Genomic DNA, 26,938 nt, shown 5'->3' on the forward strand with positions numbered 1-26,938 from the left:
ATATATATATATATACATACATACATACATACATACATGCATACATATATATATATGTATTATATATATATTATATATATGTAATATATATATTTATATATATATATATATGTATTATACATATTATATTGATAATATATATGTTGCTTTTATTTATCTAAATATTTATATTTAACATTTAGCTTTATATTTAATATTTAGATTTAACGTTGAACATACATTTTTATATTTTATATTTAGATTTTTTTTTTGTTTGTTTCAACATTTTTATTTTCAGGAAAAAAGAGGTAGATTACAAAGGTAGTCAAAAAATCTAACATTTTCTCACCCCCCTCCCCAAACCCAACTCAGTCCTCTTCTTTCATAATTTAGACATTAAGAGAACTGTATACTTACATAAATAAACATAGACACCTTCACATGAGTTTTCATATGAAATACAAACAACAGTGTACCTAATGTTGATGTACATACATTCACGGACCCAAACACATACCAACACCCACCCACCAGCTTGCATACATATATAAACCCAGCCATGCCTACACATAGGCATAGCCACAGATGCGTGCATGTACCCGTACAGCATAAAAACTGATTTAGATTTAACATTTAGATTTAACGTTGAACATTTATTTTATATTTAACATTTAGATTTATATTTAGCATTTGGATTTCACAATGATTGTAACTTTATATATATTTCACAACAAAATTAGATGGGAAGAAAATCACAAATATTCTTCTAAATTTCATTTTTAAAAAGTGACTTAAAAATTCTCTACATTTTTACGTTTTGGAGCTAAATGTGGAGAATGTTGTTTGTTATTTCTGGTGTGCACGACTTTACAAACAGTGCCCCATACATAATGTCTTTAAGTGATGTAATACCTTGCAGTACATGATGTTGTAAACATGTAGTGTAACTGATGGAAGTTTCATTCTTCCAAAAAGTATTACAAAATCGTTGTGAATGAACCGAATGAACTGTGGTGGGGGATGGAAAGTTGCATAATTGAAAAAAAATTGTGCTTAATTGAAATTAGCCTACACCTAGTGAATACAGTGAGAACATTTTCAGTACTCGTCAATAAAATGACTTCATACGTAGAGTACAGTCTCCCTTTTTCATGGTTATTGGTCCATGTTATGTGTTCTATATGATAGAGGTGGGTTACTTAATGTATGGAATAGACGATCTTTGTCGGTATTACATGACTGTCTGGAGGGCGTATCTCCGAGGTTGTGCAACATACTCGTGCTACGTCACCGCATTGTAATTTCTCCGCCTGAAGTTCTATAACGTGTCGTGTGAACTGTCTCCACATAACAGTCAAGACACAGGACTGAACACCGTTTAATTGTGAAGCCAAGGTGAGTTAACTAAGTTTATTAATTTCAGAAGCATGTGAATTATTACGTTAGCAGGTAGAGCTCACGTGTTCTATCACACTCTGTCATGTCCAGCTGCTATTAGATGGAACGTACTCATTTAAAGCTGCTCTCAGTTAACCCAGCTGATGAAGCTATACTGATCAATAGTGTTTTTTCCAAGTGTACTGTTCACGTTTGGTGTACCCTTCTTGATATGTGTGTAAATGTGTATCAAGTTGCTGTTTGCTTAATGTTAATAGACTGGAGAAGTTTGGTAAACACAGAGTAGTAGAATCTGCTTGAGACATATTAGAATACCTTATTTCTGTAAATACGAATTTTAAGCTCAAGTGATAATATCTGGAAGTGGTCTGTCATAGGAAAATGTGCATAAATATGGGTAAAAAGGCAATCAATCAAAAAACAAACAAGTACAATATGAGGGAAAGTGTATGGAATTAAATGTTTTTGTTTAAGATTATCTATGAGTTTCCACTATTTTTGGTTCTTTTTCACAATTGCTGGGACATTTAAAGTATCAGAGAAGTGTGTACACCATAATGGATCAACAAAATCTGATCCATGGTATGACCTTCCCTTCTTTGGACTCTTATTGCAGGATGGCTGATGTTTATTCTGGACTCAAAACAAACAAAACTGGAGGGACTTTTGTTTTTTACCTTTACTAATGTTGCTATGCTGTTGTATCTACCTGTCCATTCCAAATAAAGATACAATAAAAAAAAAAAAAAGATCATCGGTCAGGATCTTAATATTCGCTATCAGGAGCCAGCTGTTTTCTACGTCATAGTCTCAGTTTATGTATACGTTTGTGTGAACTGCAGCTAGATGCCTCTTTTTCAATATGGTCTTGAGTAAGACCATTTGTTTTAGCAGGACAGGTCCTTCAAAGGCCTTCCTTTTTATTCCTGTCAAGGACAGCTGACTACACTTCACACTGAATGAAAGTAGTTTCTTGGGATTTTGCCAGACTATCCTCTGTGGTCTCAGTGATCACACAGTAGTGTAGCAGCCATGTTACGTAAGGCCTTTTTCCTCTTTTACTTCAAGATGAACTGGGATTTTGTGAGGTAAAAAAAGGCGATCAGATTGGCCATTGGACACAGAAGACACTATGTGACCTTTGTGGATTTTATGCAATGAATGTCTATTCCAATTACTTTGGTCACACAGAGGAAAACCAACTTGACACACTGTAATGCTATCGTTTTCTCTTTTTTAAAGGTCAGGAGTATCTCACATGGATACAGTAATTCGCAGGTGCCCTTTCCTCACTGTTGTGCCCAGCGTTTGCCTGCAGCTGGCTGGGAAGTCATCGCTGGTGAATTATGCTCTGAGATGCCCTGTGATGTTGGATCTGGCCTCCAGACCTCTGGCCAGAGCTCTGTCTACCTCAGCGTCTGCATCGAAAGGCACTCCAACAAATGACGGTCAGTTCATTAAATTATTTCCTATTTAACACTTTAAATTGTGAATTGATTTCAGGCTGTGTTTATTATTTTGTAGATTATTGTAAAGATGTAATTTGATGTTTTCTAGATCCAAAGCATGAAGTCAAGTTGCCCTCAGGGCATGTAAGGGCCCCCTGCTGGCCAGACAGTGGGAACCAAATGTCCTTTCCTGGCTGCAGAAAATGGTCCAAAACAACAACAGGGTAGTGAGAGAAGTCAGCTGGAGCTGCACGAGGACGTACGGGAGGTGCACTCTGTACACACAGGTAATATTGCACTGAAACTCCTGCAACTGGATATCCATACAGTGAGTCAGTTATGTAAGCAGTGAAAGGTCATTGATGGAGGCATTTACATAAGTGATATTTAAAGTGCATAGCAAATGAATGCTAGGACTTGATTTAGAGACTGTTTTCAGTGTGTCCTTTTTTGTTTCCTTTTTTTTACAGGGAAAAAAGATGTGGACTTTTTAGGTGTGGATCTTACTGAGGCAGACAAGGTCAACATAAAAGCAGCAAAAAGTCTTATCAAACCCATATCTTCCAAAGTGTCTCACCTGCTAAAGGATAATCTGCCTGGTGGTAAGAGTTCATTTCTTCTTCATTAATTATAACTCTCAAATTTAATATGATGTTTTTTAAAACTGTCATTCAACTTTCCCTCCATCAGCTGTCACCTTCCAGTACGACAACTATTTTGGAAAGAAGATTGAGAGCAAGAAAAAGGATCACACATACAGGATTTTTAAGACTGTAAACCGGAGTGCCCCCTCATTCCCCATGGCAGACGACTACTCAGAGTCTCTACATGCAAAGAGGGATGTGTCAGTGTGGTGCAGCAACGACTACCTCGGTATGAGTCGTCACCCCAAAGTCACACAGGCAATCATGTGAGTGTGCTCGCATGATTTATTCCATTAAACAGAAATCAGAACAGGAAGTAGTTCATTGAAAATATGCACACTAATATGACGCCTCAAGAGAGTGAACACTTTTCTCATTTTTTTCTTTTAGGGAGACTTTACGAAAGCATGGTGCTGGTGCAGGAGGAACAAGGAACATTTCAGGGACGAGCAAATTCCATGTGGAGCTCGAACAAGAGCTGGCTGATTTACACGGCAAAGATGCCGCACTGCTGTTCACATCGTGTTTTGTGGCGAATGACTCCACATTGTTCACTCTGGCGAAAATGTTACCAGGTATGTTCAGCTAAGCTACAAAATATTACTGAAGTTGGCCGAAACATTTCTTCACATTTTAATGGAATTTTTTCAAGTTGGTGTAACATTTTCTTGCATTCATAAAGGAGAATTGAAAGTTACATATTTCCTCATTTTTTTCCCGTCTCTAGGTTGTGAAATCTACTCAGACTCAGGAAACCATGCCTCAATGATCCAGGGTATAAGAAACAGTGGAGTCAAGAAGTTCATTTTCCGCCACAATGACGTCAGCCATCTACGGGAACTACTTGCGAAGTCAGACCCCTCCACTCCAAAGATTGTTGCCTTTGAGACGGTGCACTCGATGGATGGTAAGTGTGCATTCCTCCTTTTTAAATGAGGGATTTGAATGAAGTTTAACATTTTTCCGTAGTATCATGCTTTTGTAAGCAGTCAGCTTGAAAACTCGATAATTACTATCAGTGTTTTGGCCAAGTATGTGTACACATACAAGGAATTTGACTCCGGTTTACAGAGCACTCTGTACAGACACAATTACACAACAGGGCTATAGTGCAGTCCAAATGTGAGCACAAATAACACAAAATTTAAACATAGGGTTGCAAAGGGGTGGAACATTTCTGGTAAATTTCCATGGGAAGGTAAGCTGGGGAATTTTGGAAATATTCCAAATTGGAAACTTTCCATGGGAATTTATGGGAATTAACTGGGAATTGAGGGTCATTTAATGGAAAGGTATCATGTCCAAAGCATAAATATTTGTTTTGTTATAAGTAGACATCCATCCAAAATAATACAATTAAAACAGATATATTTGTAAGTAGAACTTTATCAAGTGTTAAATATTTTATTGAACAATCAATTCTTTCATTGAAGAACAAAAAACATGAATGTTGAGTTAAATATTACTCATCCCCCCCGACCCAACCCATTCAAAAATTAACAAAAATGCAATCCCAACAAAGTCCCATTCAAAATGTTAAATGAAAAGAGCCTCTCTCCCATCCAAAAAAGTCCCATTCAACATGCAAATAAAAAAGCATCTTCTTGCATGAAATCTGTTTTTTTAGTCAGGATTATGCTAAAATATATTTCCCCTAACTATATTTAAGTTCCCTATTAAGAGCCAACCTTCAATTTAGTAAATTCCAGTTAATTCCTGTGGAAATTTTCCAACTCTGAAAATTCACAGAATTTTGCAACCCTATTTCAACATAATATTAGACATATGGAAAAACCACTTCTCTATTATGTAAAAATGTACTGTAAACCACTGGTCTCTCTTACTCAGATTTATGAAGTTTGAATAAATCAATTAATCTTTATTTATAGAGTGCCAAATCACAACAAATGTTATCTCAAGGCACTTAGCAGGTCTAAATCCATACTGATTATTAACAAAGACCTAACATCAAGACAGGATAAGATCAAGTCCCATCTTACAGGCAGGACAGACAGACACTTATAGCGGCAATGAAAAGCTTCCTTTTAACAGGCAGAAACCTTGAGCAGAACCAGACTCATGTTAGACAGCCGTCTGCCTCAACCGATCCCAAATTCCTTCATTTGATACGACTGAAAAAAAGTTTGTTTATAGTGCATAACATTGTGTTTCAAAGTCTAATAACAAACTCTGCTCCTTTCAGGTGCAGTGTGCCCTCTTGACGAGATGTGTGATATTGCTCACAAGTTTGGTGCCATCACCTTTGTAGATGAGGTTCATGCTGTGGGCTTGTATGGGTCTAGAGGAGGAGGGATTGGGGACAGAGACAGAGTCATGCACAAGATGGACATCATCTCTGGTACCCTTGGTAAGTAAAATCCCTCACTAAGAAGTTAAAACCCTCTCACAAAACCCTCACCACTTAGGCTCCCCCCTGACTAGTTCGCTGGTTTTCCTTCCCAGGCAAGGCATATGGCTGTGTCGGAGGCTATATCGCCAGCACCGACGCCCTAGTGGACACGTTGCGCTCCTACGCCGCAGGCTTCATTTTTACCACCTCTCTGCCCCCGATGCTGCTGGCTGGGGCGAGGGAGTCCATCAAAGTCCTGAAGGGTGAGGAGGGCAGGATGCTCAGGAGGAAACATCAGAGGAGCGTTAAGCTGCTCAGACAGATGCTGATGGACTCTGGACTTCCTGTAGTCCACTGCCCAAGCCACATCATTCCTGTCCAGGTAAGACAATGAAGAATTCATCTGTTTAAACTTCTACGTGGATCTGACTATAGAACAGCCTTTTCATCCACAATCATTTGATGATTCCTGTATAAAACTTTTAAGACTTAATTGAAGTGTATTTTAACATAAAGCATTGTGTCTTTAATATCTTAATTAAATAACAGGCTCGTTGACATGTAAGTCTAACAAGTGATGTCTCTGTTTTGCAGGTGTCAGATGCAGAGAAGAACTCTGAGATCTGTGACATCATGATGTCTCGGTATAACATATATGTCCAAGCAATCAATTATCCCACTGTCGCTAAAGGAGAGGAGCTGCTGCGCATCGCCCCCACGCCCCACCACACACCCCAGATGATGTACTTCTTTGTCGGTATGTCTGCACATTTAAGGAGTCTATTGTTATAGGATCAAGATTTGTGGTTGTAGGGTGTAGGGTGTTGTAGGGTGTAGGGTGTAACGATTCTTTTTAACAATGATTTGATTCGTATCACGATTCGTGGTTGCCGATATGATTAAAGGATGATATTGGTTCATTTAGAACGATACGATATGAAACGATTCAGCGACTTGAATCGATTCAGTAACTTTTTTTGCCAAAAATTCAACCAGTGTGACTGTGAAATAAAGACCTTGATACTGGCCAGTCCTAGATTCCTGTTGTTGCCGTGATGTTTTTCACCCGTGCCGAGTTTTGTCCTATTCTCTGACTAAACATGCTGGTGAGGCCTGAGGCTTGACCTTTACATATCCTCCAAACAGCGAGCGACTTATTTAGATCTCCATCTTTGCAAAAGCCAAAGTGTTTCCACACACTGGACCGCAATGGTGGCTTGATCATTTCTCGCTTGCCAGCTTCTCCTCTGCTATCTGCCATGCTATCTAGTGATGTGTTATCCCGTGTCAAGGCATCGAAGCGTGTGACGAGTAATCCAGGAAGATTTCTGTGAAGTGCGAGTCGAGGCTTGTGTTGATGACGTATGTGTTGACTTCCGAAGCCTCGCGAGCCGCCTGTACCACGTGACTGATTCAGGAATCGGTTTGTGGGTTTGGTGCCCGATTTGAAATATAAGGGGCAGCGAACAGTCACAACCTTCTCCCCAATTTGTTTTCACTTTGCCTTTTGACCCGGCCATTGTATCATACAGACAGACACCACATTTAGAAGTTCATTATTTATGTATTGGCATCACAAACATCATTCATTTATTCAATTCAAAGCTTCACAGACCAAAGGGATGGTATCATTATAATCACTGCGCCTATTTTACATTTATTGTCCACTTGATGGCGCAGTAGAGCTTCGGCCCATGAGTGAACCAATTGGATGGAAAGCCTCAATGCTTCACGAAGCTTCATCTCGCCATCACTAATGCTATGTTTTGTTGTCTGCTGGCGCGTGGCGATGACCTCACAGACAAGCAGCCTGAATTGAGTAACGTTTAACGTCTTTATCATTAAAAGTGCAAAAAAAACACATCCAATATAAAGTCTGCCGTGCTTAAGTCCAATGCGTTATTTCCTGGCATCGATACAATCAATTTATTACCTTTTAAAATTATGTTAGATCGATATATGTCGTCTTGAAGGCCAACTTGCCGAGCACAGATCGATGTAGTCGGATCATAGGAATATCAATCAATACATCGATGTAGTAGATGAATCGATACACCCCTATATGTGATCATTGAAGTTTGTTAGTGGATGCTGTGATGTATAATATAAAATAACACAAAAATCGTATGAAGAAATAACATTTAATTTAGATTATTCAGATGAACATTATTCTGTGTTTATGAGATATCTTTTGGTTCATGTCAAAGACGGTGGTATCCTCAGCTCTTTGTTCTCTCTCCACAGACCGGCTGGTGGAGACGTGGAAGGAGGTGGGTCTGGAGCTGAAGCCACACTCCTCAGGAGAGTGTGACTTCTGCCAGCAGCCTCTTCACTTTGAGCTCATGACTGAGAGGGAGAAGTCTTACTTCAGTGGCCTCAGTCATGTGACATCAGCAGTAGCTTGATACTACACCAAACACTTGACCCCCAATGGCCTACCTCCTTCTATTTTATCTATTTATTGTGTTAAGTTAAGATATGCTGTAGGTCAATCGTATGAATGTTTATTTTGTGAATGTGTGAATAAGGTGCTATTACACTCTCTTTCACTTTAAAATGAATCTATTTTGGCGTGGACTTAGCCTAATGGTTAAGTTGAGCGCCCATGTAGCGGGTGGCCCGGGCTCAATTCCAGCCTGCGGATCTTTCCCACATGTCATTACCCCACTCTCTCCCAGTTTCCTACACTATCCACTGTCTTCCCCACTTTCAATAAATATATAAAAGTGTGATCCTTATCAAGCCATATTCCAATGTATTTAAATTCAGTAACTCTTTCAGGTTGAACAGCATTTAATGTTGGTTGTGCACATTTTCATAATAAATGTTTCTTGCCCTGGACAACAACATGAATTTTGTTTTACTTTCACTTTTAAGTCTGAGATTAATTAGTGAGTGATGAAGGTTATTAAAAGCAAGTTGAAACTTTCCCATGGCTAATTTCACAGAATCTGCAATTCAATAAACAATAGCATCATCCAGGCCAAATTAAATTAATCTGGGTGCAGAATTCATTTTTTCACTTTATTTACCCAGGAAATTTGCTGAACAAACATGTGCCATAAAATATTTCTTAGGATTCAGTGCTGCTGGCAGAAAGGTTGTGACTCATGTCTCTTTTAACATGCAGTGAACAGGACACTGCTTGCACCTGCAGCTATTTAACCCCTAAACAGCAGCCTGCCGTCCATGTCTAGCACTGGAATCATATCATACATTTACTACAAAATTAAACAGAAGTGATTGTATTTAACAGTTTTATCATGTGCAAAATACAATGCATATGAAAGGAAATCTGCAGGCTCTAATCTACAATTAGTTAAAGCTTGTTCATCAGAAAGTGTGTTTTGTGTTCAATTTAGAGTGGTTTAGCCCTGTTCTTGCTAGCTAACTTAAGTTGTGATGTGCAATAACGCAGCATCCTCTTTAAAGTTCATAAGGAGACTTTAGAGCTGTGTGAATCTGATGACAGAATGGTAAACAGACTTGTAATTATATAGCGCTTTTCTAGTCTTTCTGACCACTCATAGCGCTTTTACACTACTCGTCACATTCACCCATTCACTCACTGATGGTAGAGTAGCTGAGCTGCTACAGTAAGGGACCATCAGTGTTAGTTAATCTTGTTCGTTTACATTCACACACTCTGAACAACAGAGGACAATTTGGGGTTCAGTGTCTTGCTCAAGGACTTTTCGGTGTGTGACTGCCGGAGCTGGAATTCAACCGCCAACTTTCCGATTGATAGAAGAGTGACTCGACCCACAGAGCCGCCCCTAAATGAATGCTTACAATGTCACTATCACAATATCACAGGTGAAGTTATTAAAACACTAAACTCTACCTGATAACCTCAGGTGGAGATGCAGAGGAAATCTCTTCTTTCTTTAAATAAATAGCAGAAAGCAGCAGAGGCTGAGGATGCAGAGGTTACTGTAGATCAGATAACATTTAGCTGTAGGTGATAAATATGGTTTAAAGGACCCAGATAAATGACTTTAAAAAGCACAGAGATGTAGATTAATGTTACAGAGACTCCTGCATTCAAAACTGTATTGAAATAATACTATAATGGTACTAACATCAAAATATGGTGTCAATGCAAACCACTCCACATGGAATATGTGTGTTACTCCTCACTGCAGTGGTCCACACTACTTTCACTCTTCAACAGGTTTATGAATTTTGTCATATTTGTGACATGGATTTTAAAATTTTGTATGTTTTCATTGTCATATTTTACTGCAAACCTTGAAATTAAGAGACATTTAAAGTCTTCAACTTAAATATCTGTTATTAAATGTATTAATCTGCAGTTTAGGGTTATATATGGATGGGATTGCTGGGTATAGACTGACTTTACCATACTCCAGAAAATCTCCCTATTTTTCACAGTCCAATGTTGGGAGGTATGCTTCTAATCAGCTTTGGTGCAGATTTGTGGTCATCTGGTCATTCATTCATGAAATGCTTGTTTATGACATTCTTGTTTTCACCACATGGAGGCAGACTGAGTCTCCTGTTTGCATCTGTGTGGCTGTTACGTCAGACACCTCCCTCCTTTGCAGATGACTCATAGTGGTGCAGCATCTTTCAGCATGAACCACTAGATCATATCAATATCAATAGAGAACAGGATATTATGTTTCCCATCCAGATATCGTGGGAGATCATATTGGTTGTAATAAAATGCAGCAAATAGGCTTCAGTGTGCGTCACAGTGTGTGTCGGGACAGCACACATGCAAAATCTGAGATTATAGAGCATGTTAAATAAACTGTCAAGATGTATCTGCTGTTAATGTCGCACCCTGGTTATTTTATGTTGCCTTTTCCCACAAGATAAAAAAAATACATATTTTAATGACTATCTCGCGGCCTTTGAACGCTCTGTTGAATAAAACAGATAATGAAAACCCTTTACTCCCACACAGAGAAACATCAATGGAAAGGAAGCTCTCCTCCCATCTGTCTCATCTCTGAATGCATCCCACTGTACATCTGCACGTGACAGCGGTGCGTTTGTATGCCTGTCGGGTATGCGCGAAAGCCCTCAAAGCAGCTCTTCAGATCTAAAACCTTGGATCCTGCAAATCAAAGACCAAAATGAGCTTGCATTTGGGGCACATTATGTAACCTAAGTGTTAGCTGAAGTGGAGCAGTCAGGTGACCACAAGTATGATGCTCAGAGCATGAATCTTTGATACGTTTTTATACTGTAATTTAATACCTTTTGTCTAGAGTTGATTGTTAAGTTAGAGATATCACACACAATGACCCTGTAAAGTCTGTAAAATGACAGATTTTATTTTATTCATCTATTCTTGCAGGAAATACTCTGTGGTGCAATGCTTGACCTCATTTCCACTTGTTATTTTCTCATCTGTCGCTGTCTTATGTTCACTGCTGAGTCCCATATTGTATTGCAAAACGTAAAATAGGTCCAGCAATCGTGTGTTAGGGCCTGCAGCTCTAGACATCATGTGCTGGTTGGCTGTCAAAGGCAGGTGCTGCAGTGGTGCCATGGTGTAGTAATGCTGCTATGGTGCCAGTTGTTGTGCGTCAGATCAACCTATGGTTGAGAGCATTTGTGTGTGTTTGTGCAGGTTTTAGCTCCATTCCTCATTCTGTGTTAATCCCAATGCTCTGCACATCTGTGTCTCCCCCACTCACGTGCACAGACAGATGAGCTACAAGGCTGGATTCCCACTGCACGCATCCCTTTCTATGTCTCTCTCTCCCTCTCTTCCACCATTTGAATGCATTATTATACACATCATCATAAGCCATGGGAAAGCTGTGGATGCATTCTAAGAACAGATACACATGCACAGCAGCATGGGTATGAATCTCCTATCGAGTCACTGTGTAATATAGATGGGAAATGAAATAGCATCCTTTGGCTCCCCCATCTTAGAAAAACTAGAATTTGAAGAGGACTGCAATTGCCTGGGTGTGTCTAATCTCATGATAAAAGATTGCAACATACTTCCCTGATACAACCTTCTGCTGCTTTCCTGCAGAAGAAAATGCATCACCAATTCAAAATACTTTGCTGAGTGAGAGGAGAGCAGCAGATTCTGCTTCTTCAAGGAAGAAAAGTCACAACTGGTTTTTTTTAGAGCCTGTTTACTGAATGCAGGGTGTAATTTCGGTTCAGTCATCTATTTTACATTTAACTCTGTGTGATAACCTTTCACTTGTTATAACATCACTGGTATTGTAAGAAGTAACATATATATCTATATTGTTATCGGCTGAGCTCAAATATAGTTTATGTTGTTTGAAAGGATGTTAAACAAAGTCCATAATGTTTTCACATGGCTCAAGGAAGACATGAACAAAAGTAATGCAATCTTACTTCAACTTTCATATTAATCAAGAATGACCACAAAATATCATGCAGGTTGCAACTATAATGCATTTTATTTGAATACAGACTGCCTGTGAGCCACTACACATTTTAGTGACAGAAATGTTAATAAAAGTTTCCTATGTCATAATATGATCATGTGGTAGAATGCAATAAACTTCATAAAGCCATAATGAAATATAAGGGAAGAATATAGATTGATTACAAAACATCATAAACTTGTAGTAGCCTGTAACAAATCAGACGAGATATCAGGGCTGGCCTGTGGTATAGGCAGTATAGGCAAACCTTAGGGCGCTGCTTGCACCCTAAATGAGTGAGGAAGAAATTTTGAAGATAATAGAAAAAAAATATTATAATATAATTCTGGGTTAAATTCCAGAGTGATGCCAGTAAACATTTAAAGGTTTGTCATTCACTTTTGTTTTTTAAAAAGATGGTTTGTAAAGCAGTTTTTGAAGTCTGTAAGTGTTCATGATTTACTGTTTTTGTTGTTTTTTGTTTTTTTCTTCACATTTTGGAAGCTGTTAGCTTAATTAGATAGAACATGTAGGCTAAGCTTCCATAAGCATTTTGCTTCTGCCTTTTCAGTCATCACTGAATACATTATATAATGGCTGAATAAATTCTACTACTATTACATTATGTATTTTTAAATTGTATATTTTCCTGCTAAATATCAGTTTTATTAACATTTTATTAATCAATCAATCAATCAGACTTTATTTATAAAGCGTTTTACATATAATGACATTGTAACACAAAGTGCTGTACTTAAAAAAACTTAAAATAGAATAATTTTTTTTAAAATAAGATATAAAAAGACCCCCCATCCTAATACCACCCCACAATCCTAAGGTTAAGAACACAATATATGAACCAATAACAATAATAACAATAAAAAATAAAGTAAATAAACAAAAATAAAAAAGAAGTTGATGAACAAACTAAGGAAATGCTCTCATGATACCTTAATGAGGAAACACTGGAGGTAAAATAAGATGTTAAAACTCAACACAGGAAATTAAAATCACCAAAATCAAGTACATTTCTAAGATAATAAAACACTAACATATTAAACCATTACAAGAAAAAAAGATGCTATACTCAAAAAATACAATAAACAAATAAAATAGAATAAAAGTGACTAAAATTTGAACTAGATAATAAATATGTAAATAAATTAAATAATTAATGAATAAATAAAAGTGTTATACACTCATTTAGATTAAATTTATTGTCATTGGGCATGTCACAGTTACAAGCAATGACATATAGATTGCTTCTAACCAGAAGTGCTTTAGCAATAAATTAAATAAATAATACAGAATATACCGAGTTATGAATGATGAATAAATATAATATAATATGTATCTATGTGAGTGACTATTGACTATTGCTACAGGTATGTACAGGCTATGACTATGGTCATTGTATACATTAGACTATATAGTACAGTAGTGCAAAGTGATTATAGATTTAGATTCAGATTCTGATTCTGAGAACTTTATTAATCCCAGAGAGCAATTTGGTTAGCAGTGTACTAGCTTGTCGATAAACAACACTAAAAAACAGACAAACAGACAAACAACACTCAACAGTCAACATGTCAGTGACATGTCAGTGACAACATCAGTGCAAGATGGGGCTTGTCATAAAGAGTAAAAGAATGTTAAAAATAGACTAAAATAACTTATTATAGGAGAATTTACATTGTTTTTACAGTGTGTGCGGTATAAATTACTTAATGAATGAATGCAACTCAGTTTAATGTCCTTTTTAGAGGTCATTTTAGAATAAAAGGACCCTGTAAAACATGCAGCTGTATATCAGGTGTCTTTCAGTGTATATGTGATTGTTGGTGGAGTTGGTTACAATACAAAGGGCACCAGTTGAAATCTTGCCTAGGGGCACCAAGTCCGGCTCTGTGAGATATGATGCAAATGATCATCTAAAGAATTTCATTGAGACCTTCTGATACTAAACTTTGTGATATTTCTGCTATGGCTTTAAATCATAAGGAATAAACTCCTCCCTCTTGAGTTGCTCTCTACTGTCAACTCAAAAAAAAAAAAAAGAAAAGCTCTCCCCGTGCATCGGAATGGTAAAACGAGAACGTGCATGGAGGACAATGGTACGATGTGGAGTGGCTGAAGTTGTTACAGACACTTATTCTGGATTAAACAGACGCATTCAAAGTCGTATATCGTAATTCTAAGAGTTATTGTGTCTTCATAAGAACCGTGGCAGGTCAAACTCACTGACTGATGGAAACACAGAAGAGGAAAAAGGGGAAATCTCTTCAGCTCAAGAAGGAGCGCCATGCACTGGCGCGTCAACAACATATAATGCCTCTGTTTTCGGATGACATGTAGTTGTATCCTCGCTCCGTGGATCATGTAGTAAGTGTTTACGCTTGCATGTAGTAATGATAGTGAGTCCGATATGTCTGATATGACGCCGAGTAAAAGCGTGGAATGGCTGCAACTCGAGTTAGAGTCCGGAGGCACTTCTTTGCTCCTGCTGGACTGCCGTTCACATGAGCTCTATGAGTCGTCCCACATAGAGACCGCCATAAACCTAGCCATACCGGGGCTGATGCTCAGGAGGTTCAAGAAGGGCAACATACCCATCCGAACTATCATCCCCAATCACGAGGATAAGGAGAAGTTCATCAGGAGGTGCAAGACGGACACGGTGGTTCTGTATGATGAGAGCACCGTTAACTTGCTAGACTGTGGAGCTCCAGCAGCATCGGTTCTGGGTCTACTTCTTCAAAAGCTGTGGGAAGACGGCTGTAAGGCGTTTTACTTGGAAGGTAAATCACTTTCTTGTCGAATTAACTCAATGAACAAGAAGAATGAAGTCTATAAAATATTTAGTAGGTCGAGAACATAACCAAATTGACGTTGGATGATTAAATGTTGTATTTAACGGTTATATCTTGGCAGTTGAGCCTGTTATACGTTCATGTACTTTATTAAAGTGTCTTATTGTGCCATATGAAGCGAAAGTTTTCACCATAAGAGGGGTTGAACTGTGAAAATTCGACATTACTTAACAAGTATAAGGTATATTGTTGTGACATTAAGGTACAAATTAATATTCCTTCCATATTTCTGGTATTCTGTTTGTAAGCTGTTCAAAAGTTTGTCTGTCGTGTGTCACTGAGATTCTCAATTAAAATTCCAAAATGGCCGCGCCATGTTTTGCTCCAGCAGGAACAGGCATGCATTTCATGAATGGTCTTTTTTAGGGGGGGGGGGGGTTAACTCGAGCTACTTCATTCCAGCTTTTCCTCAACACTAACCTGCATGATTATGTTGTTGGGACTCCAAATTCATATTACATCACATCACATTATAATAATGATAATAAGGATACACTTTATTTATATAGCACTTTTCTAAACAGTTACAAAGTGTTTCACAGAAAGTAAACAATAACAATAATAAATATAATCCCAACCCTTTTTCATTCACATATACACATATACATATACATATGTACACACATGCACATACATATATACATACATACTAGGGGTGAGTATTGGCAAGAACCTCACGATACAATAGGCATCACGATACTTGGGTCACGATAGGATAGTATCATGATATCACAATATTGTGACATATTGTGATATTCTACACAGTAAACTAAGAAAAAATAGAGATGGTGTATATGTAAATCACACAATATTACTCAAAATAGAAAGGACAAATGAAGTCAAAACTATTGAAAACAACTTTTCCTCTTTATTGTTTTTGAAATACTGAAGTCGTATTTTAGTTCCAACTCTGCTAAAATGTGAATTTTATTTTTACAAAAAAAACGATATTAAGAGTTGAAATATTGATATTATATTGGAGGTCAAAGTATCCCGATATATTGCTATATTGATTTTTTTTCACACCTCTAATACATCTATACATCTATACATACATACATACATACATACATACATACATACATACATACATACATACACATACATATACATAATAACATTTTACAAAGTTATGAAGGCCTTTTTGAAAAAGAAAGTTTTAAGAAATGATTTAAAATTAAGAACAGAAGTAGAACGCCTTATTTCAGCTGGTAGGTCGTTCCATAGTTTGGGAGCCCGGACTGAAAAAGCCGGAAAGCCCTTGGACTTTAAACGGGCACTAGGAATAACCAATAATCCCATGTCGGCTGATCTGAGAGGGCGGGGAGGCTTATACCGAGTGAGAAGGTCTGTGATGTACTGGGGAGCCTGATTGTGTAGAGCTTTGTAAGTGAGTGGTAGTATTTTGAAATCAATTCTGAATTTAATAGGAAGCCAGTGTAAGGAAGCCAGAATAGGAGTTATGCGATCGGATTTTAATGAACCAGTGATTTATCATTTTATGTGTGTCTTTTTTGTTTATCTCAACTGATGTGTGTGGTTAATTATTTTTTTTTGCTTTGGCTCTTATCCAGGTGGATTTGTAAAGTTCCACACAGAGTACCCAGAGCACTGTGAGACCCTCCTGGACAGCTCCTGTCCCAGCTCCTCTCCTCCGCTGTCCGTTCTTGGTTTTGGAAATCTCCGGATCAGCTCGGATTGCTCGGATGGAGAGTCTGATCGAGAGCCAAACAGTGCTACGGAATCTGAGGAGAGCCCCATCCCCAGCAATCAGCCTTCCTTTCCTGTCCAGATCCTACCTTACCTTTACCTGGGCTGTGCCAAAGACTCCACTAACCTAGACGTGCTGGGCCAGTACAACATCAAGTACATCCTAAACGTCACACCCAATCTCCCCAACATGTTTGAACATGATGGCCACTTCAGGTACAAACAGATTCCAATTTCGGACCACTGGAGTCAAAACCTGTCGCAGTTCTTCCCAGAAGCCATATCGTTTATAGGTGAGCAGGTCTTTTTGCTGGCTTTGTCACACACACACTTCTCAGAAGCTGAATTTTTAAATATAAAACGTGTGTTCGTTGTTACATCATGTGAGTTAGTCATCAATAACACAGTCATTGTTAATTATAGCTAATAATAATTTAATGACACACATATCTGAATGATTTATTGGCAGTAGTAACAGAACACATTATGTCAAGCTTTGAGAGGGAAACACGTGAGTCATGATGTGTAGCCAACTGCTGAATCTCTAACAAAATGGTAGCTACAAACATTAAATATGAAGAAGTATGTTGAAAAGCGAAATATTTTAAATTTGTTTACATTTCCTGTCTCCTTAAAGCTAGGGTTGGTAGTCACGGAAAACTAGCATGAATTTGAACCTAGCATTTCCTCAGGACTTCTTCTAATTCGTTTGTGTTTTGCACTACGTCAACTCATGTCTCACTCAGCGGTAAGAAAACACCAAAACATTATCATAGTGAAAGTTAAAAACACAAACAAACATGAAATGTACGCGCAGGAGGCGGGCAGAACGGCAGGACGGGATTTGATTGGTTTCATAATTTGGCTCCTGATGGCGGTGATTGGTTGGTGTTTTCCCAGGTTTACTCCGGCTGTAGATATCAGCTTTTTTTCACCCTTTTTTAAGAACACATTATGTATTGATTATCATCGGGATATAAAGATCATTTTAACCAGTATAACAAAAAGTGTATCTAAATCTGACTACCAACCCCAGCTTTAACTACATTTTCGCAAAACAAAGAAACATCCCACTGACGTGTACGACTTTAGATCCACATTTTACCTCATGAAGATCGAAATTAGTCCTTCTGTAGCTTAGCATCAGCCTCAACTTGGTCTGACCAAATAAGTGAGTGTCAGGATCCCTCCTTTTTTTTTTTTACATTTGGGCATTTCTCTGAAAAAAAGGCAAAAAAAAGGCCCTTTATGCATCAAAAGTTACTGGAGAGCCATTTAGACTTTCCCCTCCAGTATTGGCCAGACACACTTGGATTTTCTCTTTCTGTTAGTAACTTCAGTGTGAGTTGTTTTGTTTGTAGGGCAGGTGACAGTGACAGCAGCCTCTTACACATTCCCTGCTCCCTGAAACAGCGTTATATTGATGTCCCAATGTGTAATTTCACATCACATTACAGTGTTGCAAAAGAAGAGGGCGCCACATATACTCACACTCAGACATTTGCATACACAGAGCGCTGTTCCTCCGACGTTACACATCGCCACCGTCTTCCCTTCATTCTTCCCATTTTTGCTACCTACGAGGGTAAGAACGACTTTGCCCCACCGTTACGCCTCTGTGTGTTTCACATCGCAAACGAGGGCTAACAGGTGTCAATATTCCGCCTTGAAATGGCATGATAACATGATAACCAAGTATTTGTATTGTTATCATAGTCTTGAGCAGAGGTTCAGACACAAATGGGGGGTCGTGACATGCCTTCCAGAATGTTTTTTTTTAAGTTATCTAAAAATAGTACATTTTTCATATTATAGTAAGACATATCGACAAAACTAGTAGATAGCCTTGAAATAAAACCTTGAAAATAGAACATGTAATGATTTTTCTGCCTTTCTTTTTGCCTGATGACTCCTAAGTTCAGGGTTAGTGAACAGTTAATTATCAAAAGCATCAGTAGCAGTAGGTTAATTCATAACGGCACAGGAAACACATCCATATACTCATATAGGTAGGGTCACTTTCTGCAGACCAGCTAAATGAAGCCACATTCAACCATGAGGGACAGGGGGGGTCGCGAGTCTTTGGCGTCTATGTTTTGGGGGTTGCGGGCTGAGAAGTTCGGGAACTGCTGGTCTAAAGGTGACACAAAAAACACACAATAAAAGTCCCATCCCTGTTAAAGCTCTTTCAGTGAAGTTCTTAGAATCAAAGCAAAGTTTCAATTTCGTTTCATGTCTGTTTGTTGCTCTTACCACCATGACAGCACCTGAAACCACAGCTTTCAACTTGTTTGTTTGCCCGTTACACGGCTGTGGATCATTATCAACTAGTTCTCAAACGCTTTAGAGGCAGAAGGAGGAAGGAAGTGTCGTTTCCACTTTGGGGTTGTGTTTGATTGCAGCGTGACACCTTAGCTACAGGGTTAGGCCTACATTTGTTTATATAAAAACTGTTTGCAGTGCCGGTGGTAACTTTGCACAGTATGATCAGTACGCTGTTTTCTAGATCAAGCGTCATGACTCGGCACATAGGCTCTGACAAAAGAGGGGAAGGAAGTGCAAGTTCCCAGAAATAGAAGTCACTGATTACAAAATTGAGTCAAGTAAACTGAAAGATAACAATCTGTGTTATCTGTGTGAAAGCTATAGCATCAGTACACATGAAGGTGTGTGAGCATGAAAGGTGTAATGAGTGCACTAACACAAAAAGGATAACTGACACCTGGGCTCGTATGCAAGTCCAGCCATTACACAAACGGAACCATTAGACTTAACGTACCGTTATGGAACGGCCCATTTTGTAAGCAAGTCAGTCATCAAAGATAGCAGACAAGGAGAAAGGGAAAGTTTGGCTTAAGATCCTGAACCAGGTAAATGTGTGTGGTGTTTCTGAGTGCACAGTAGAAGAGCTAAAAAATAAAATAATCTCTTCAACTCAACTCAAACTTTATTTATAGGGCACGTTTAAAACAACCGGGGTTGACCAAAGTGCTGTATAGATCAAAAAGCAGCACTAATGACAAACATAACATACAATACAATACTAAAATACATAAACACAGTGCAAATATATAATAAGATAAGATAGAATAAAATAAATTAAAATTGAATTAAAATTATGCCAGATGTCCACTCAACCGTGATTAAAAGCCAGGGAGAAGAGGTGTGTCTTAAAAGAGGATTTAAAAATCTCTTTGTATATTTCTTCTTAAACGGTAACACATAAGCACGATGTCCGCCATCCTTTAAACAGCCGAACAGGTGTGGTAATCCTGCCGTTAGCACCTGTAATGGTGGGGTCTACCCCCGTTAAATGTAATGCTTTGTTGGGGCGTTAACCTGGCTCATGGATACCGCTAATTTATTTTATTTTAGTACAAACGGACCGTTTTCATCGCTAATGGCTGGACGTGCATACGGCCCATAGTGTCTGCAGGTGCTGGCTAGGTGGAAAAAGAGGCAGAGCGAGGCTGGCAGGAAGCTGTCTTCTATATCCTGTGTGGAGCAATGGGTCCAGATGCTTCAGATCTAAAAAGGATATGACAGTCAGCGAGTCTGGCACCCACAAGAAAACATATTCTAAATTAGTACAGATCTAACACATATGCAGTACTCTTAGCAGAGGCTGTCACACAAGTGAGTTATTAAAATAAAGAGGAACTCTCAAGCAATACCAGAAGCTTATGATACTATCAGCATGGTAACTTTTATTAAATGAGAGCCTGAATGTCATTGATTACCACAGAGGAGCCTCAAGAACGTGATACAGGAGAACACAAATCAAGAAAATAATCATTTTACAAGTTATGGTTTCTGTTCTTAAATAGATGTCCTGTAAAAAAAATTCTGCTGACCTCAGTTTCCCTTTCCTCTCACAGATGAGGCTCGGTCTCAGCAGTGCGGCATTCTGGTCCACTGCCTTGCGGGCATCAGCCGCTCGGTTACAGTCACCGTGGCCTACTTGATGCAGAGACTCAACCTTTCTCTCAATGATGCTTATGACTTTGTCAAGCGGAAGAAGTCCAACATTTCCCCAAACTTCAACTTCATGGGTCAACTTCTGGACTTTGAGAGGACGCTGGGGCTGAACAGTCCCTGTGATAACCGATCCACCAGCAAGGAGCAGCTCTACTTCACCACACCAACCAATCACAACGTGTTCCAGCTGGACACGCTAGAGTCCACATGAGGATCCACTGGACAGCCTTTTTTTTTTGTTTGTCCTTTCCTGCAGTGTCTCTGAGGTTTCAGGTGCCTAACAAGCAGAGTCAGATACAGCACTTGTGCACCAAAAGAAATTACATTGATCTGTTGAAGGGGCTGAGCATGAGCGCAGAAACCTTCAGAACCAGTCCTTATGCCTTAATATCTAATACAAGGAAGAGGTTTTGCTGTCCACTAGGGTTGCAAAGGGGTGGAAAGTTTCAAGTAAATTTCCATGGGAAGTTAAAGTGGGGAATTTTGGAAATATTCCAAATTGGGAACTTTCCATGGGAATTATGGGAATTAACTGGGAATTGAGGGTAATTTAATGGAAAGGTATCATATCCAAGCATAAATATTTGTTTTGTTATAAGCAGACATCCATCCAAAATAATACAATTAAAACAGATTTATTTGTAAGTACAACTTTATCAAGTGTTAAATATATTATTGAACAATCAATTCTTTCATTGAAGAACAAAAACATGAATGTTGAGTTAAATATTACTCATTCCCCCGACCCAACCCATTCAAAGATTAACTAAAATACAATCCCAACAAAGTCCCATTCAAAATGTTAAATGAAAAGAGACCCTCTCCCTCCAAAAACGTCCCATTCAAAATGTTAAATGAAAAAGCATCTTCCCTCAAGCTTCTCAAGCCTAGCCTCTGCATTTTTGCCAAACCCTTTCAGGCAATGGGCTCTTCCTGGGTCTCTCATCAACATCCTCCATGTTCACTTCCTCAACATCCAACTCCAACTCTTCCTCTTCAGTGTTACTGTCAAGCCTTGTTGAGGATGGCTCTGCACAGATATTCAACTGTACTTGCCTGAAATCTGGTTGTTTTAGTCAGGATTACGCTAAAATATATATTTTCCCCAGCTATATTTAAGTTCTCTATTAAGAGCCAACCTTCAATTTACTAAATTCCTGGTTTATTCCAGTTTATTCCCATGGAAAGTTTCCAACTTTGAAAATTCCCAGAATTTTGCAACCCTACTGTCCACCATACATGGCGTTAATCAAAGATCATGTTCAGCCATAACAGCAGGACGTTCCTTAACTTTTCTATTGAATCTAGGAATGTTGTTTGACTGTTACCTGTTATTCACCAGCTGTTCAATGGATATCTTGTATGTCTTTGTATCAGTTATGAATATTGCCTTGACGGTCTCAAAGGAGTCTTTGGCCAATCAGAATGTTTTCTGGGGACCAATCCGAGAAGTTTTGATGGTACTCCAGCTGAGATTAATAAGCTAGTACGGTGATCCGGCCTCAAATTATTGTCCAGTTTTGTCTTCCTCTTGACCTTTTTTAGCTCTTTTCATTACAGATCAATTGATTTGTCACACTGAGTCATTGTTTCTGGAGGTTTTTAAAAAGATACAAAATCAAGTGGCCACCTTCCATGAAAAACTACAAATTCCCTACTGTATATTATGTTGCATATAACAGCATTATTTGCATATGATTATGTTCTTCCAACGACCAGTTTCTTTTGTAACCTCGAGGTCATATTGCCTGTTGTTGTCGAGGCCTTTGCCATACCTTAACATGATTTTGAGGTGTTTCTCAGTAACCTGGTCGAGGTGTAGTGTATAAGACCGGCCTTCATAACAAATGTGTAAGTAATCAGTAGGGATGTAAGGATACACTCAACCCACAATTCAATTCAAACTCCGATTTTTGGCTCTGGCGACGATTTTCAAGAAAACTTAATTGAACTCAAAATTTAAATAACTATTATTTTATTTCAGTTCTCAGATATGGATAGTTGCAATATATATTTTTTCTCTTATATTTCTTTGAAAACAAAGTAATTCTTTTTCATATTTAAGGTGTGTTGTAACTCAAATAAAACCACTGCACACTTTTTTTAAGCACCGTACAAAGAAACTAAAATCACCGTACAAAAATACATTGTTAGAAAATTTCAGAACAATTATAGAGAAATAAAAGTATCAAATATTAAAACAAATAAGGTCAATCTCTTTAAATCAGGGATGTAAATGTCAACTATTTTCCACAATCGATCTTTGGAAATGTTAACGATCAATTATCGTTTAATCATTAAAAAATGTAAATGTTTTCCATGTCAAAGATAATGACAAATGCGTTTTTTTTCCTCTAAATCAAATTTTCCTTCACGACACAGTGTATATTACTGATGGTGTTAAACAGCTAAAGATCATATTGAGGTCTCCAAAATGTTAACACGCTGAATATCAACGTGAGGAGAGCAGGCTTATAAATAATCTCTGTGGACGCATGGTCATAGAGTGAAGACTCAGACTACAACGTGGATTTACTGCAACAGGACAACTGAACAGATTCATGTTTTGGACTCACAGTGTCCAGTTTTCTCGTTCTTATTGAGAAAAATAAGCATTTAAACGCGGTCAGGTGTCACCCGGGAGTGCAACCCGATCAGAATCAGTCCAGCGGCAGAGAAAAAAAGCGCTCATGGAGACCTGTCACTCAACTGCAGCCCACAGATGAGCATCTCCGCTGTGAGCAACACCTTTAGTCAGCTGATTCTGAAACATGCTTTAAACTTAAAACACCTCCACTCAGAGAGTGACGAGAGAGCAGGGCAAGAGACTTAATGATGTTGAACAAGCGGAGTATAATGCAGATGGTGCCTTCTACTGTTTAAAAATAATATCCCAATACAAATTTTGTTGAATCGATTTTAATCCACCCTTATTTGTATCGATTTTTTACCGTCTTGCAATATATCCTTACATCCCTAGTAATCAGTGTATAAAGGAATGGATGTTCACCCTCGTTTCTTAATCCCAGTCTTCAGTCTGCAGCTACTCCCTCTGTGGCACTACAATGTTAAGGGAAACCTGATGTGTAATTAGCTCTTCTCTGTTGCCAGTCTCGCCTCAGAACAAAGGAGTGAGCTCAGTGTGAGAGAGGGAATGAAAGGAAGTGAGTTGAAAAATGTGTTCTTACCTCACAGAGAGACATTTTCAGGGATTTTTATACAAGGCACCTGTATTTCATCGTCATGGCCTCTTTAAATGCATCCAAGGGCTGTTTTTGTTTGGTATGTTTGTTAAGATGTACATAAAGCGTGCTTGTTAAACGGGGACATTTTCTCAAAAATCATGAAGGATGCAAATGTGACCCTATTTTCACCCTTATGTATAGTATATGTAAAGCTAAATTTCCAAGACATTCTGTACAAGTTTATACAACAAATATATTGTATATTTTTACTTGAATATCTTGTCTGTCTTTGTCTCTACTGATTTAAATTTCACTTAAGACCTTAAGCGGTTACGTGGTCTAGTCCAGGGTTTCCCAAAGTGTGGGTCGGGACCCTCTGGAGGGTGCCAGACACTAGTGGGGGGTCGCAAGATGTCCCTGAATTATCAATTTTTTGTAAAGTAATCTAAAAATTGCATATTTGACCTATTACTGAAAAAAATAGCGACAAAATAGTTGTTACATTTGAAGTAAGACCGTGCAAACAAAATATTTCATTAGTGTTCTGCCTTTCTTTGTTGCCAGATGACTCCTAAGGTTAGGGTCAGTAAACAGTTGTTTAACAAAAGCCTAATTTTCTGCAGATCAGCTAAATGAAGTATGAAGCAACTTTTAATCACTTTGATTGACAGTGTGAGTCTTTGGCACTTATATTCGGGGTTGCGGGCTGAAAAGTTTGGGCACCCCTGGTCTAGTCAGTATCTTGGATAGCTTAGAGACAACAGAGAGTTGCACTGCAAAAAAGGATAGCTTAAATACAGGGTAAAAAAAATTAATTCAACTCAACTCAACTCAACTCAACTTTATTTATAAAGCACTTTAAAACAACCACAGCCAGAACAAAGTGCTGTACATAAAAAGACAAACAACGCATGCATAAAAACAATTAAAACACAGGATAATAAAACAATAAAAACAATAAAACAATAAATAAAAACAATAAATAAAAACACTAAAACAGGAGCAGAGTCTCATGCAGGGTTGAAAGCCAAGGAATAAAAATGGGTTTTAAGATGAGTTTTAAAATTTAAGGTGAAAATTTCTTCAAACTAGGGAAATGATCAGTCCATGCAGCAAATTAATTTTACTTGATAAGAAATCTTAAAATGAGATTGTTAAATCTAGAAATAAGCAGGCCCTGAAAAGTATTAAAAAGGCTTGAAATAAGTAGAATATGCTGATTTTTAGCTCAAACTAATTAAAAATAAACTTCCTACAGCACAGTTATATGTGAAATATACTGAATATAAGCAAAGAAAATCTCATTTATTTATTTTGTATTCTTCATTTGAGCAAATTAAGGCCTGGGGACAAGAAAAACAACACCAATTTAAGTAAAAAATGACTCACTATTAGAAAACTATGATTACGCTGTTTCTTGATATAAATTGGCATCTTAAAATAAACCCTAATCCAGGGCTATCAATTAAAGATTTGGTCGGGACGGATTTTCAGACTAAGGACATGAGCTGGGCTGGACATTTTTAGCAGACAGTGAGCAAAGTTAACCATTTAAAAGGAAAACAAATGGATAAGATAACAAACACATTGGATGTTTGTTAACATATTGCCACATCCAAAAGGGCATAAACACAATAAAAGAGCAGCACTTGTCAGTGTTAGTAAAAGATGTTTTTCTTGCCAGACCCAAGTCACAATCACTCTGCAGTTGCTTTCGGGCCACATGTGACCACGGGCTGCTAATTGAAAAGGGCTGCCCTGATCCATCTTAAAACTAAAACTAAAATCTTTAAACCAGTTCTTATTCTTGGAATATACCTCTTAAATGTTTCTACAGAAACCACAACAGCAAGCTGGATTACAGGCAATATTTCATAAATGTCAGGATTAACAACATATAACATCAAGAACACTATCCATAGTGGCTTAGGGTTGATGCATACTTCAAGATATTTAAAACAGTCTTTAGAGCCAAACCAAAATAAATATATTACCATTTTGCACAGCAGAACTATGAGCAATCAATAAGATACCAGCTGAATTGTGTCTGGAATAGATGCCTTATGTGTTATTCTGAAATCAAGCAACTTGAAGTTGTTACTCAATCTTGAAACAAGTTTTGTTTTGATGAGACTTTAGGTGAGACAACCAATGTAGCTTATTTTATCAGTCATTCAGTCAATTTAATAATCCCAGACTAACTGAGATAAAAAAAATACATGTTCATAATCAATTTAACCCTCCTGTCATGTTCGTTTCTTAAGGACAGCAATAATGTTCCTGGGTATAGTTGACCCAGGGCATATTTGATGATCCAAAAGTGTCCAAACCCCAAAAAATCCCAATAAACATTTTTTAAAATATCATTATTAACTCAATTACGAACCATGTAAATCAATATTTAGTGCAGTAATGTTATTTAATTCTCAGATCATGGTTCCATGAGGATAACTCACAATTTTTTTTTTTAATTAATGTTTAACCTTTCTTTAATGTACATTGAAAATCCCTAAATATAAATACAATAGTTTTACATGACATAGATTTTTGTCTTATTTTACATTTTTATTATTATTATTTTTTTAATGTAGTGATGTTAAATTAACAAGAGACATCTGTCACATGCAGCCCAGATTTTGATGCTGTATTTAGCTGGTTTCGAAAGCATATATACCCAAGATGGAAGGAACCTCTGAATGCCACTAGCCTTTCATCCACTGTGACATTTGAAATCTTAGATTTTTGAACTTTAAAATGAGTCAATTTAACCCACAAAATAACATGAGGGTTAAGATTCAACCATACATACAAAGACTAAAAACAAGTAAAAACCTTAAAAACAAGGTCATTCCTCTAACACGTCTTAATCTAAGAATTCAAATCTTGGCCAGTGCTGAATTATTTGCAGTGTGCATGTTGTCTCTAGGTGTGGTCAGATGTCCTTTCTCTGTCCACTTTGATGCCTCACTTCCTGTCTCCCACAG

General features: G+C 37.9%; 2 protein-coding genes across 2 annotated transcripts; both read left to right on the plus strand.

The window, feature by feature from the left end:
* The first annotated feature begins 853 nt into the window (after nt 1-853).
* Nucleotides 854-8,660, plus strand: LOC117822162 (5-aminolevulinate synthase, nonspecific, mitochondrial-like). The gene is given in 12 exon segments (XM_034696833.1): nt 854-1,374; nt 2,620-2,825; nt 2,935-2,972; nt 2,974-3,112; nt 3,296-3,427; nt 3,516-3,735; nt 3,860-4,044; nt 4,197-4,376; nt 5,673-5,837; nt 5,933-6,201; nt 6,414-6,576; nt 8,064-8,660. Coding segments are annotated over 11 exon segments (1,842 nt in total). The 5' UTR covers nt 854-1,374; nt 2,620-2,635; the 3' UTR covers nt 8,225-8,660.
* A 5,513-nt stretch (nt 8,661-14,173) lies between these two features.
* Nucleotides 14,174-24,229, plus strand: LOC117820871 (dual specificity protein phosphatase 7-like). Its single transcript, XM_034694790.1, has 3 exons — nt 14,174-15,009; nt 16,656-17,084; nt 20,670-24,229. Exons 1-3 carry the CDS (start codon nt 14,637-14,639, stop codon nt 20,978-20,980), a joined length of 1,113 nt encoding a protein of 370 aa, XP_034550681.1. The 5' UTR covers nt 14,174-14,636; the 3' UTR covers nt 20,981-24,229.
* The last annotated feature ends 2,709 nt before the right edge of the window (nt 24,230-26,938 follow it).

Source organism: Notolabrus celidotus, chromosome 11 (genome assembly GCF_009762535.1).
Source record: "Notolabrus celidotus isolate fNotCel1 chromosome 11, fNotCel1.pri, whole genome shotgun sequence".
NCBI lineage: Eukaryota > Metazoa > Chordata > Actinopteri > Labriformes > Labridae > Notolabrus > Notolabrus celidotus.